The sequence below is a fragment of the Gymnogyps californianus genome, chromosome Z (genome assembly GCF_018139145.2).
Source record: "Gymnogyps californianus isolate 813 chromosome Z, ASM1813914v2, whole genome shotgun sequence".
Taxonomy (NCBI): Eukaryota; Metazoa; Chordata; class Aves; order Accipitriformes; family Cathartidae; genus Gymnogyps; species Gymnogyps californianus.
Window position 1 is genome coordinate 60,893,787 of NC_059500.1, and position 13,754 is coordinate 60,907,540.

Below are 13,754 nucleotides of genomic sequence, written 5' to 3' on the forward strand. Positions count from 1 at the left end.
GAAAAGGTTCTTCACTGAGAGGGTGGTCAGTCCCTGAAACAGGCTCCCCAGGGAGGTGGTCACAGCACCAAGCCTGTCAGAGTTCAAGGAGTGTCTGGACAACGCTCTTAGTCATATGGTTTAGTTTTAGGTAGTCTTGCGAGGAGCAGGGAGTTGGACTCGATGATCCTTATGGGACCCTTCCAACTCAAGATATTCTATGATTCTATTTCCTTTCAATTAAAAAATGTAGTTTTGTTATTAAAAATTTTGAGTATCTACAGTACAATCAGATTTTATGGATTAGACTTCAGCAGATTAAGGGAGAAAGTAGAAGGCTGACAGACATGACTGACTTGGAAGAGGTGAGGGATAATTTATACTTTTATTTGGAAAGATCATAGAGAAAAGGGAGTTTATACGCTTTATAAAGCGTGTGTATGCATGTACTTATACATATATCTGTATATATATTCTGTTTACTGTTGTGCTTTATCAACAGAACTGGAACTTCACATCCATTAGAAATAAAGGTGCCCAGCAAAGGCAATGGGATTACAAATATTACAGTAAATTCCTTAACATGAATGCCCTTTTTTTTATATGCATGAAATGATGCATACAGAAGAGAACACAACTTCACTCTGCTCTGCAAACTCATGCTTGACTAAGTAAAAATATATTGTGTGTAAGCTGAATATTTGCAATACACAATTAGAGAGAAAACAGGTTGCAATTCTACACAATGCAACATGTAACTTTATTTCACCTCATTGGTTAATCTATTAAAAAAATTAGGATAATACTCTCTTAATATTACACCGTATCTTATTCTTGAAACAAGAATTGTTGGCTTTATTTTTTTAACTATGTATTTCTGTACAAAGGCTAGCAAATGGGGTCCCAATCTCAGTGAAGGATTTTACTTAACTTAGGTAACACAAATACTCTCAGATGACCAAAAGCTACTATGTCACCTTCCTCCTATTTCTTAGCATGAAATAAATTAAAAAGAGCATGTTAATATTTGTCGTTCAGTAGTCAATAGTAGTTGACCTGTAGTTCACTAATTCAACTTGCTGAATTATGTTTTTCATCTAGAAACCGGTCTGAAAAGTGAGCTTCCGCTGTTCCACGAAGATAACAAAATTCATGCTCTAGAATGCATTGGAAGTTTGGCTTTCTTACAGAACTGTTGTTAAAGCTAAGACTGAGATGACATGATTTTTTGTCTGATGTTGATTCTAATGTAAAAAGCAAATTTCCCTTTTAATTGAATTAATAGAAAGAATTGATTTTAAAAAATCTAGGCCTTAAATGGTTAAATACTTAAGGAAAAAACAGTAGCAGAAAACAATTTTAACAGATTGCAGACATCTATTGTAGCATCTTTTTGCTTGGGACATCTTTGCTTCCCGTCCACTCGTCAATGAAACATTATTTTCTGAATTTATCATAATATTATTCAAATATATTTTCCAAGAGTCAATAGGAAGCACGTCTTTTTTTGTTTCACCAGAAGGGCATTAGACTAAACACTTAATTTTTTTCCAAGGTAATAATTTGAAAGCCAGGTCAAATGTCCATAACTATTAGGCAAGAAAATCCATATTTCTAAAAGTTATGCATAAAAACTGTAAATAAAACCAAGACTAAAGTAAGTAATCACAGTCCTGCATCCTACCTCTGAAAACTGAATTAATCATTTAGAACTGATGTTTAAAGCATTACAAGCCTGACATTTCCAAGTCAAACCCTACTATGGTACTGGATTTCAATATTTTATGTGTATATACACACTGGCAAAATTTTATAAATAAGCACAAACATTATTTGCATATAACGTCAAGAAAGTATCTATTTGCCTTAAAATCTGTTGTACAACTTAGTGAAAAACAAGAGCAACAGCTATAACAAAAAATATATCCGGTCAGGAGAAAACTCAAGTGTATTAAGAAGCAAGTGTGGAACAAGTCCAAAGTAAAACCCTAGAAAACTGTATAAAAATCACCATAAATCTAATAAAGAGCATTTAAAACACAGCAAGGCTGTTTTAAGCATATCTTTACATGAACGGATGCCTATTACATATACTTCATATATGTATTAAATCCTATTTTAATTTTTCTGGATGGTCCTCATTCAAACCTACTCAGATGTAATGTAGTAACGTATAAAAATGGATAAATACCAACTTTTTTGCTATTTAGTTTTAAAAATCGAAATTTTATTCATCTGAACGTCCTCTTTGTATTAAAACTGAAGTATCTGGATGTGAATGACTCCCTGCCCTTTCTGCTATTTCTATTTAATTTTCGTAAGAAAAAAGAAAAGATAAATGGTTTCAAAGGACACGTCTGTCATTCACTTCCTAGTACAACAGATGCGTTAAGAAAAAAATAATTCTTTTCCTCCCCTGTTCTGGTGATCATCATCTGCTTGGGAGAAACAATATTGTTATGTTGTGAACCTCAGTATCTCCCATCTGAGTGCATCCCTCGCATGCAGCTGACATAACAAGAACAGCCACAATTTAGAGAAACGTGTAATGTCCGTTATTAACTTTCATTTACTGCACACGTCTTATCAGGGGCATTTCGGAGCACAAGGCAGGGCAGGTTCCGTCCCTCTGTGATCAGCTATTTTGGCTTCTGTTCGAGAGGCCCTTTCTCGGAGAACAGAGCCTTTCGAACAAAAAAAAAAAAAAAAAAAAAAAAAAAAAAAAAGAGAAAGAGAGAGAGAGAGAGAGAGAGTTGGCCCCGCCGGCTCGCACCGCCCGGGCAGCGCGGCCTGGCAGCCAGCCGGGCGGGGGTCGAGTCTGGGCTCTCTCGTCCGACCCCCCTCCACTCAGTCCGAGCGAAAAGAAAGGTGGGCCACAGAAAGGGGGTTTTCAGCGAAAGGGGGGAAAGAGACCTGCGCCGGGGAAGCGCTCCCGGGCAGCTTGGAAGCACGCTTCTGGCCAGGCCTTTGGCTGTGGCCCAGCGCCGGCACCCCCCAGCGGGCGGCCGCAGCCACGAGAACACAAAACCCGCTGCTCCGGAGATGCCACGGCTGCTCCCCTCCTCCGGGCCGGGGCCGCCATCTTAAGTCCGGGCGAAGCTCCTTTCCCCTACCGCTCCTGCCATACAAAGGGGTGGGACCACATGACCCCCTGCCCGTGCCGGAGGCGCTGGTGCCCACACTCAAGATGGCACGCAGGGCCGCCTGCCTTTTCCCTTCCCTCCACCCTCCCGGCCCCTCTAGGCCTCTTCCTCCTCCCAAGTCTCTATCGCTCCGGAGGCCGGCGCAGGCCCCACTTACTCCGGGGGATACAGGCGCAGCTCCTCGATATCTCCCAGGAAGCCGAAGAGAGTCCGCATCTGCTCACTGGTCACTGCCGAGGACAGGTTCGTGACCTGGATGACAGACGTGGGGCCCAAGGGGAAGCCCAGCGGCACCCCGATCCCTCCGCTGTTCATCATGGCGGAGCCCGCACGACCGCTCCGCTCGCGGCAGTGCCACACACAGCCGGAGAGGCGGACCTGACGACAGAGAGGAGCGCGCGCCGCCTGCCAGAGCGTCCTAGCGCGCGGGCGCTCTAGCGGCGCACTCGACTGCTCCCTGGAGGAGCTTCTGGGCGGGCAGCCCTTAGCCCCCGCCGGCTGGGGCTCCCGGGGGGGCGGGCGCCCCCGCCCTGCGCAGACCGGGCCCCGGCGGCCGCACTCCCGGCTTGGCGGTGAGGGGAAGATCCTCGCTTCCCAAGGAGCCGGCCAGGCCGCCCTTGCCAGGGCGGGACCAGCGCGGGGCCTCGGCCCCGCCCAGAAAGGGGCGCGCGGAGCCGCGCGGGCCGCCCGGCCGTTAACGGCCGCGTGTCCCGCCTGCCTCCCTTCACGCACACGGTGGCCGCCCCGGGAGCGGGCTGCCAGGGGACCGGGCCGCGGTCCCTGTGGGGGGCCGCGGGAACGAGCAGCTCCGGCGCCCGCGTAGCGGCGAAGGCGAGCGCGGCCCGGGCGCTGCGCGCAGCCCTTGCCGGGGGGACTGAGGCGGTTAAGTCGCTCCATCGCGCGTGGGGACGGTGCGGCTGTGAGCGCCTCTGATCCCCGCGCGAACGCAGCCCGAGCACCGCGCTGACTGGTTCCCTTCTCCTTCAGCAAAGCTGATTCTCAATTTACACCCGGAGTACCAAAGAATCTAGGTACAGAACCCCACCTGTGACAGGGCAGGGTTGGGTCCGTTAATTGATTTGGCATGAAATCCACTGAATGCTCTGCCACCAAATTAAAATATGCCCACAAGAAATGGAAGAAAAATAGATTTCCCATTTAAATGCTCTTTTGGTAGCCAAGTTCAGTAAGAAGCAGTTTACCCTACAGAATAAACCGTGAAAACACCCTAACTGCCTTGAAACAAGAAGGGGTTGTAATGGAGTAAGTTGTTAATGGTTTTGTTATAACTTGACTGGGAATCTATCCCAATTAAATTGATTTTACCTGGAGTTCAAGTTCTCTTTAAAAATTAAATTGACTGGAGAAAATGAGACTGAGCACTATGCATGTGGGTGATCACTATTAAGGATCTAACTGCAGTCTTTCTTAGGTGGTAAAGAACTGTGCATCTTGGCGCTGAAAGATTTAAGGTTTCAGACATGAATATTTTTGTTTTTAAGACTTTCCATACCTGAAACCTGAACTGAGAAGGGACTGAAGTATTTTTGAAGCTATCTGGGCTGAAAAAGATTGCAAATTTGTGATACTACCCTGAGCAAGTAGGTCAGTTGTTACAGAATCTCCATAGATATGTCTGGGTAGTGCTTCCTTTGCTGATGCTTAATATGTTACAGAATTTTAAGTAATTCCAAGCAATTGTCAGAGATTTATTTTATTTAAAAATGCCTATGCATATGTTTCAGGTAGTACTTATTTCAAAATGATAATCGGTGCACTCATACTCTTCTTCTAAATGGAATCCATATTCCAAAAGTACAAGATTTAAGATCAAAGTTAAATCCTTTCTTTCAGCCATCCTGGTAGCTTTTAATTAGCCTAAGTTTAGAGAAGTTTAACTGGAGAATTCAAGATCTTTTGTTACATATTGTGCAAAATTAAACTCTGGTATGATTATTCTGTCTCTAGGAACATCACATAAAGATTTCCTGTGTTTTCACTAGTACCTCTCATCCAAAGACAGTGAGCAGAGGTGTAGAAGCTATTACTGCTTTGAACATTTTTGTCCTTTCTCCTTGCATCTCTCAGTGGAGGGTACCAGAAAAATGAGCTCTAAAATTCGCAAATAGAAAAGTTTTGTGATGTCAGAACTGACTGGGATACCCTCCTTCAGGTAAAGCCTTTAATAGTACATATGAAATTCTGAGCTACTGGTCTGCTTCCCAAAAACAAAACAGAAGCAAAACACTGTTTAAATTTTGTACTTGTCAGTCCCTGCCACAGGACAAAATTAACTTGGAAAATAATACAAATAAATAAATTTGGATTTCAGAAGAATAGCAAAAAAACCCCCAAAACCCAGTGCCGAAAGCCATGGTTCACACAGGCTGCCATTAAAATACCAGAAGCAAACAGTGACTCTATTTTAGCCAAACTGTTCAAAATTTAGACGTATTTAAGAGCCACTCCCTCTCCTATAATAAAAAACAGCTATTGAGAAAAAAAGTTAAATAAAATGGGTAGATATGCAGAAGGGGAATTAATGTACAAGCATCACCCAAACATCATCTTCTCCCCAATCAATGGTTAAAAGACCTGCATTAACATCTTCTTACGGGTTACTGTAGGCCAAGAGAAAACTTTAGCTGTGATCTAAGTGGATTAATCCACGTAGGGACTTCTTTTCAGTTTTGCTGACCTGTTTTTATCCTTTTTAGTAACTCTATGGGTGCACTTAGATATAGTAAATAAATTCTTTCATTTTCCTTCACCTTGCTTGTATGAGCAATGATGTCGGGTTAACTAGCAAAGACCAAGGCATTCCATGCCTGCAGTGCAGAAATCCTTCAGCTTCTCCCAGCTGAGGATCCCAACATCAGTCTCCTGACAATCCACACAATAGATTTTGACTGAGCTCCACTCCTGGAGCTCTAACCATGATTTCAGAAAGCCCTTTGCAATTGCAGAGTTATGCAGAGTTGATGGAGTGCTTGGGAGAACAGCTTTACAGTCATCGCATTAAATTCTCAAAAATACGTGTTAAGACCTTTCTGGACAAGGAAAGTTATTACTTAAAAATTCCTATTCTTAATATATAAAAACAGGTGCAAACTATGCTTCAAACAGAACTGATTTATCAGCAACCATTGTGTAGTCAAAATTCTTTCTGTTTCCATCAAAGTTGCTCCAGAAATCAGACTGAGTGGGACTTTGCAATTCATAGGGGTCCCCTGGTGAGCACAGTTTTCAGACACTGTGAAGGCAAATGATAAATGATAAACCATCTGTGCATCAACAATATGCATGATCATGAGGGCAAATAAGCAATCCTTCCTGAAAACAAAAAGTGGTTTCTCTTAGAGGTACAGGGCAAATCTCAGAATATGGAGCATTGGCTTGCCCTTACAACAACATACCTTTTCTGTTTCATTAATCAGCTGAGTTCTTCCTGTGTATACAAAATAGTCTTCCCCTAAAACTGCATCATTCCCTCTTCTTTTTAGATTCTGAAAAACAACAGCAATACATTACCCTTACAGAGATCATGAAACTTAAATTCCATGTTACCTACATGTAAAATGGTAAAGGCCTTAAACAAAAGCAACTATAAACCTTTTTTCTAAGATTGTATTTCCTGATCTTTCCACAAGGTTTAAAAAGCATTTACTGGGAAATGTTAATTGCAAGTGCCAGTAGCAAAATATTGGCAATTCAGAAGGAGGTTACAGTAAAACCTGTTTTAGATGATCAGGAGAAAAGTCTTTTTCCTTACAAGAAGTCACCTTTAGAGTAGACAGTGGGTGGTCTGTTAGAGGTGGTCATCAGTGTGGGACTTGCTGCACTTCCAGGGGTAGGGAATGGAAATCAAACGAGGTAAGATAAAGACAGAAACATTAGAAAGCATTCGTTAGCCTTCTTTAAATGGAGCCTTAAAGACTACCAAAAGAATGTTATCCACAGAGCACATCTATTTAATACGAAGTCAAATAGTTCTAAGTAATTTATGAAAAGTAAAATTTAACTTCAGACTCAGCTACTCCTGGGGCACTGGTAAAACTTGCCTCTGGAAATCCCAGGCTCCTGAGACCAGTGAGAAAGTCTGAGCAAGGAAGACATACCTTTGGCAGAAGAGACTCAGGTTAAATGCATTGTACACACACAAGTCTTTATCTTGACTTTAGCAAGGCTTTTGTGACTGCGTCCCATAACATCCTCATAGACAAACCGATGAAGTACAGATTAGATGAGTGGGCAATCAGGTGCATTGGAAGCTGGCTGAACTGCCCTGCTCAAAGTGTTGGGATCAGTGGCACAAAATCCAACTGGCAATGAGTCAATAGTGGTGTACCCCAGGGTCAATATTGGGTCCAATACTGTTATGTCATCATTGTATCATCTTCATTAATGATCTGGACAGTGAGACAGAGTGCAACCTGAGCAGGTTTGCAGATGATACAGAATTCAGAGGAGTGGCCAATACCTTAGAGTGTACGTGCTGCCATGCAGAGGAACCTCAGAAGACTGGAGAGAGAAATGGGCTGACAGGCATCTCATGTTGTTAAGCAAAGGGAAATGCAAAGTCCCGCACCTGGGCAGATATAACCCCATGCACCAGTACATGCTGGAGGCCAACTGGCTGGAAAGCTGGCTGTCAGAAAAGGACCTGGGAATCCTGTTCAACAAGTTTATCATGGGCAAGCAATGCGCCCTTGTTGCAAAGAAGGCCAACAGCCCCCTGGGCTGCATGAGCAAGAGCATCACCAGCAGGCTGAGGAAGGTGATCCTTTCCCCTCTACTCAGCACTGGTGAGGCCACATCTGGAATGCTGCGTCCAGTGCTGGGCTCTCCAGATCAGGAGGCTTCTTATCAATGTTCCAGATGGAACAGTATAAACAAGACAGCCAGACTCTTCTCAGTGGTGTCCAGTGACAGGACAAGAGGCAATGGGCACAAATTGAAATACAGGAAATTTCATTTAATCATAAGAAATAAACCTTTGTTTTTCCTGTGAGGGTGGTTGCTTGAACTGGTTGCCCAGCGAAGTTGTGGAGTCTCTGTTCTTGGAGATACTCAAAACCTGGCCTGAGTAACCTGCTGTACTTGACCTTGTTTTGAGCACGGTGGGGTTGGACTGGGTGATACCCAGGGGGCCCTTCCTGTCTCAGTGTCATGGTTAAACCCCAGCCAGCAACTAAGCACCACGCAGCTGCTCGCTCACTCCCCCCACCCGGTGGGATGGGGGAGAGAATCAAAAAAACCTCATGGGTTGCGATAAAGACAGTTTAATAGGACAGAAAGGAATAATAATAATAATAATAATAATAATAATATTACAGTAAAAATACTAAAATAATTAGAATATACAAACCAAGTGATGCACAATGCAATTGCTCACCACTCGCTGACCGATGCCCAGTTAGTTCCCAAGCAGCGATCCACCCCTCCCGGCCAGCTCCCCCCAGTTTATATACTGGGCATGATGTCATATGGTATGGAATAGCTCTTTGGCCAGTTTGGGTCAGCTGTCCCGGCTGTGTCCCCTCCCAGCTTCTTGTGCCCCTCCAGCCTTCTTGCTGGCTGGGCATGAGAAGCTGAAAAATCCTTGACTTGGTATAAACACTTGTCCTGGTTTTGGCTGGGATAGAGTTCATTTTCTTCTTAGTAGCTGGTACAGTGCTGTGGTTTGGATTTAGTGTTGAGAATAATGTTGATAACACTCTGATGTTTTAGTTGTAGCTAAGTAAAGGATTTTTCAGTCTCCCATGCTCTGCCAGCAAGCAGGTGTGCAAGAAGCTGGGAGGGAGCATAGCCGGGGCAGCTGACCTGAACTAGCCAAAGCGATATTCCATACTATAGAACGTCATGCTCAGTATATAGGCCAGGGGGAGTTGGCCAGGAGGGGCGGATCACTCCTTGGGCATCGGTCAGCGGGTGGTGAGCAATTGCATTGTGCATCACAGGTTTTTTTTTCTTTTTTTCTTTTTTTCCCTCTTCTTTTTTTTGTTATATTTCTTTTCATTACAATTATTATTATTATATTTCATTATTGTTAGTATTATATTTTACTTCCGTTATTAGACCATTCTTGTCTCAACCCATGAGTTTTACCTTCTTTCCTGATTCTCCTCCCCATCCCACTGGGAGCAGGGGGGGAGTGAGGGAGCAGCTGCGTGGTGCTTAGCTGCTGGCTGGGGTTAAACCACGACAACACTACTTAGCAACAACTGAAAACATCAGTGTGTTATCAACATTATTCTCATACTAAATCCAAAACATAACACTATACCAGCTACTAGGAAGAAAATTAACTCTATCCCAGCCGAAACCAGGACAACATCCGCTCCTTATTCTATACCATCTTCATCATGCCCAGACCCCACCCTTTCTGATACATTTCCAATTAATCACCACCACTTTTCCTGTCTTTTGATACATATACACAAAGAAATCATTCCCTTAGTCTGTGGGCCTTTAAAATGTCCATTTAAATGTCCCTTTAAAATGTTCATTAATTTCAGTTAGTCCATGACTTTGGGCTCCATCTGTTGTAACAGTCTGTCTGGGCAGGAGGGATGGTGCGAAGTCCGCTTAGTCAGCAGAGCAGGATTGGGCGTCAGTGCGGTGCGGTGGCTGGGTGACATTGGGCGCAGCAGGAGGATGGTGTGTGGTGTTGGATTGTCGCATGCTGAAGTCAGTCCTGGTTCCACCACTACTGTGCTTCACTTGGTTTTATCAAAGCTCATTCTTCATTAATCTGGGTGATTCTTACTGTAATATCGTTGATATAGCATATAACAGCTATAGTAGTGATGATATACAGTAGCAGGGTTATACAGCAATTAAAATCATACAATTTAATTCATTGGCTATTCTCACCTAAAATCAAATCCCCTTGAGGCACACATCAGACTTCCCCGTCCTTCCGCATCGCCCACCAAGTACACCCAGGTCCTTGAGCAAAAGCAATCCCACAAATGGGTTTGCCTTTGCCTAAGGCAGGAGTAACCAAGACTGTTTGCCCTAGCATATTTTTTATGTGCACTACAGGAACTTTATCCCCTTCTACAGTACGTAAAAGTTTTGATTGGGCAGGGCCAGCCCAACTGGCAGATCCTCTAGTGTTGACTAACCAGGTGGCCTTTGCTAAATGTGTATCCCAATGTTTGAAGGTCCCACCACCCATTGCTCTCAATGTAGTCTTTAACAATCCATTGTATCATTCGATTTCCTGGAGGCTGGTGCATGATAGGGGATGTGATACACCCACTCAATGCTGTGCTCTTTGGCCCAGGTGTCTATGAGGTCGTTTCGGAAATGAGTCTCGTCTGACTCAATTCTTTCTGGGGTGCCATGTCGCCATAAGACTTGCTTTTTCAAGGCCCAGGATAGTGTTCCGGGCGGTGGCATGGGGCACGGGATATGTTTCCAGCCAGCTGGTGGTTGCTTCCACCATTATAAGCACATAGCGCTTGCCTTGGTGGGTTTGTGGGAGTGTGATATAGTCAATCTGCCAGGCCTCCCCATGTTTGTATTTCAGCCATCGTCCTACATACCAAAGAGGCTTTAACCGCTTGGCTTGTTTGATTGCAGCACATGTTTCACACTCATGGATAACTTGTGCGATAGTGTCCATAGTCAAGTCCACCCCTCGATCACGAGCCCATTTATATGTTGCATCTCTTCCTTGGTGGCCTGAGGTGTCATGGGCCCACCGGGCCATAAATAATTCACCCTTATGTTGCCAGTCCAGATCCACCTGAGCCACTTCAATCTTAGCAGCCTGATCCACCTGCTGGGTGTTTTGATGTTCTTCAGCAGTCCAACTCTTGGGTACGTAGGCATCTACGTGACACGCTTTTACAACCAGGTTCTCTAGCTGCAATATCTTGCCACAGTGCAGCAGCCCAGTTTGCCTCTGCGTTACCAGTTACTCTGCTTCCATTGCTGTAACCACCCCCACAGAGCATTTGCCACCATCCACGAGTCAGTATAGAGATAGAGCACTGGCCATTTTTCTCGTTCAGCAATGTCTAAAGCCAGCTGGATGGCTTTCACCTCTGCAAACTGACTCGATTCACCTTCTCCTTCTGCAGTTTCTGCAACTTGTCGTGTAGGACTCCATACAGCCGCCTTCCACCTCCCATGTTTTCCCACAATGCGACAGGACCCATCAGTGAACAGGGCATATTGCCTCTCATTTTCTGGCAGTTTATTATACAGTGGGGCCTCTTCAGCACGTGTCACCTCCTCCTCTGGCAATATTCCAAAATCTTTGCCTTCTGGCCAGTCTGTGATCACTTCTAAAATTCCTGGGCGACTGGGATTTCCTATTTGACTTCATTGTGTGATCAGTGCAACCCACTTACTCCACGTAGCATCAGTTGCATGATGTGTAGAGGGGACCTTCCCTTTGAACATCCAGCCCAGCACTGGCAGTCGGGGTGCTAATAGGAGCTGTGTTTCAGTGCCAACCACTTCTGAGGCAGCTCGAACTCCTTCATACGTTGCCAGTATCTCTTTTTCAGTTGGAGTATAACGAGGCTCGGATCCTCTGTATCCCTGACTCCAAAACCCTAGGGGCCTGCCTCGGGTCTCCCCTGGTGCTTTCTGCCAGAGACTCCAGGTAGGGCCATTCTCCCTGGCTGTGCTATAGAGCACATTTTTAATATCTGGTCCTGCCCGGACTGGCCCAAGGGCTACTGCATGAACAATCTCTCGTTTAATCTGTTCAAAGGCTTGTTGTTGCTCAGGGGTCCATTTAAAGTCGTTCTTCTTCCAAGTCACTTGATAAAGAGGGCTTACAATCAGACTGTAATTTGGAATATGCATTCCCCAAAACCCCACAACGCCTAAGAAAGCTTCTGTTTCCTTTTTATTAGTTGGTGGAGACATAGCTGCTGTTTTGTTGATCACATCCATTGGGATCTGACAGTGTCCATCTTGCCATTTTATTCCTAAAATCTGGATCTCCTGTGCAGGTCCCTTAACCTTACTTTGTTTTATGGCAAAACCGGCTTTCAGAAGGATTTGGATTATTTTCTTCCCTTTCTCAAAAACTTCTTCTGCTGTGTTGCCCCATACGATGATGTCATCAATGTATTGCAGGTATCACAAAACTCCATGATTCTGTGAGAATTAAAGGTGCTTTCCTGAACTAAGTTCACTTATCCATTCTTAATTGACAAGAAGCTTGGAAGAATACTTTTTGTTAACTTTCTATAATAATGGAGATATTCTTTAGTAATCTCAGGAAGTCTCTGAATATCCATTAAAAGTTTTACATTACTGCTACCTTGCTCAGAATGTCTGTAGTCAATGCAGGTCTACAGTTGGTGGAATGGTTTGTTCTTTGATTATTTTTTACATATATTACAAGATCTTTGAACTACTTCACTGATGGTTTCCCTAATCATGTATCTTCTTCAAGGAGAGAGACTCTAACAGACTTTAATTCCTACTGTCATTGCCAAAACAGCTGATTAGAGAGAACCAGCAATGCTTCGCTCAGTTACAAGTACATTGAGCAGGATTTGATGGAATGTGATTAACAAGCAACATTAGCGTTACAAATTAAAATAGGAGAACAAGCATGAAAAATTTCTTTGGTTTTCTGTTCTCCTATAATAGAAAGGAACAATGCTTGACTTCTACGAAGATGCGATGAAGAACAAACAGCATTTCTGCAAGGAAAGTTTAGCTGCCGGTTTCCCAGTTAATGTTGTAGCAAACGATGTTTGGAATTGCTCAGTAGATCATATAAAGTAATACGTTGTATTGGCCAAGCAGCACATACAATATCAAGCATATTATTGCCAGCCTAAGTACAACTGTAAGATAGTCTACAAAAGGTTTGCCTGAGAAACCTTCTGTTGGTACATGAAAATCTCAATGAATTTCCATCACTGTCAGCAAAACCAGCTAATCTCAGAGGTTTATATCTGTCACAGTACTTGCCTGTATGTCAAACTGCTTTTCCCACTTGTCATAATATTTTGCTCTATCGCTAGTTATTCCTTGGTGGTGTTGTAACATCTGTTACTCATCTGACTTACTCAACACTGTATTAAACAAAGAAGAAAGACTGATAGGTACATTGTTCAGGGAAGAACTGACCATGTGGTGGTAGGATGGCCGTATGACTGTTACTCCTTTCAGTGTGCATTTCTCAGCTGAGTTTGGTTGTCAAATGACTAGAGGTTTCAGTGTAGGCTATTTACGTGTCAACTCACATTAACACATTTGCAGGATGCTAAACAACACACTCTGTTGTTTTTTTAGTCAGGCTTTCATAATTCTGCAATTATGCACTGAACTCAAAATAAAAAACCTAGCAGTGTTTAGGGAAAAAAAAAATGTCCAAACATTAAAATAATCATTGTATAATGCAGTTTGAATTTAGGGAACTTTTGACATCTTGTTGAGACTTCAAGAAAAGTTTGAGTGAATGGTACAAATGTTTAAAATACTACCATTTAGCCATAACTAGCACCTTTGGTTCTCATTAAAGCATTCAAGTTGTGTTCAGTATACAATTTTTTATTTATTTAAGATGGTGAATGTATATGTTTAACTTAATCTTTCAGTATATAAGAGTGACTAAAATAGACATGTATCAATCTGGTGAAGAGATCC

General features: G+C 43.4%; 1 protein-coding gene across 2 annotated transcripts in view; it reads right to left on the minus strand.

Moving 5' to 3' along the window:
• The window catches only part of SREK1 (splicing regulatory glutamic acid and lysine rich protein 1), a 38,230-nt gene extending 34,790 nt beyond the window's left edge, over positions 1-3,440 (minus strand). For both annotated transcript variants that reach the window (XM_050912458.1, XM_050912457.1), the window contains exon 1: positions 3,280-3,440. In XM_050912458.1, the coding sequence (XP_050768415.1) occupies positions 3,280-3,440 (161 nt within the window). The remainder of the gene's footprint in view (positions 1-3,279) is intronic.
• Between the last annotated feature and the right edge of the window lie 10,314 nt (positions 3,441-13,754).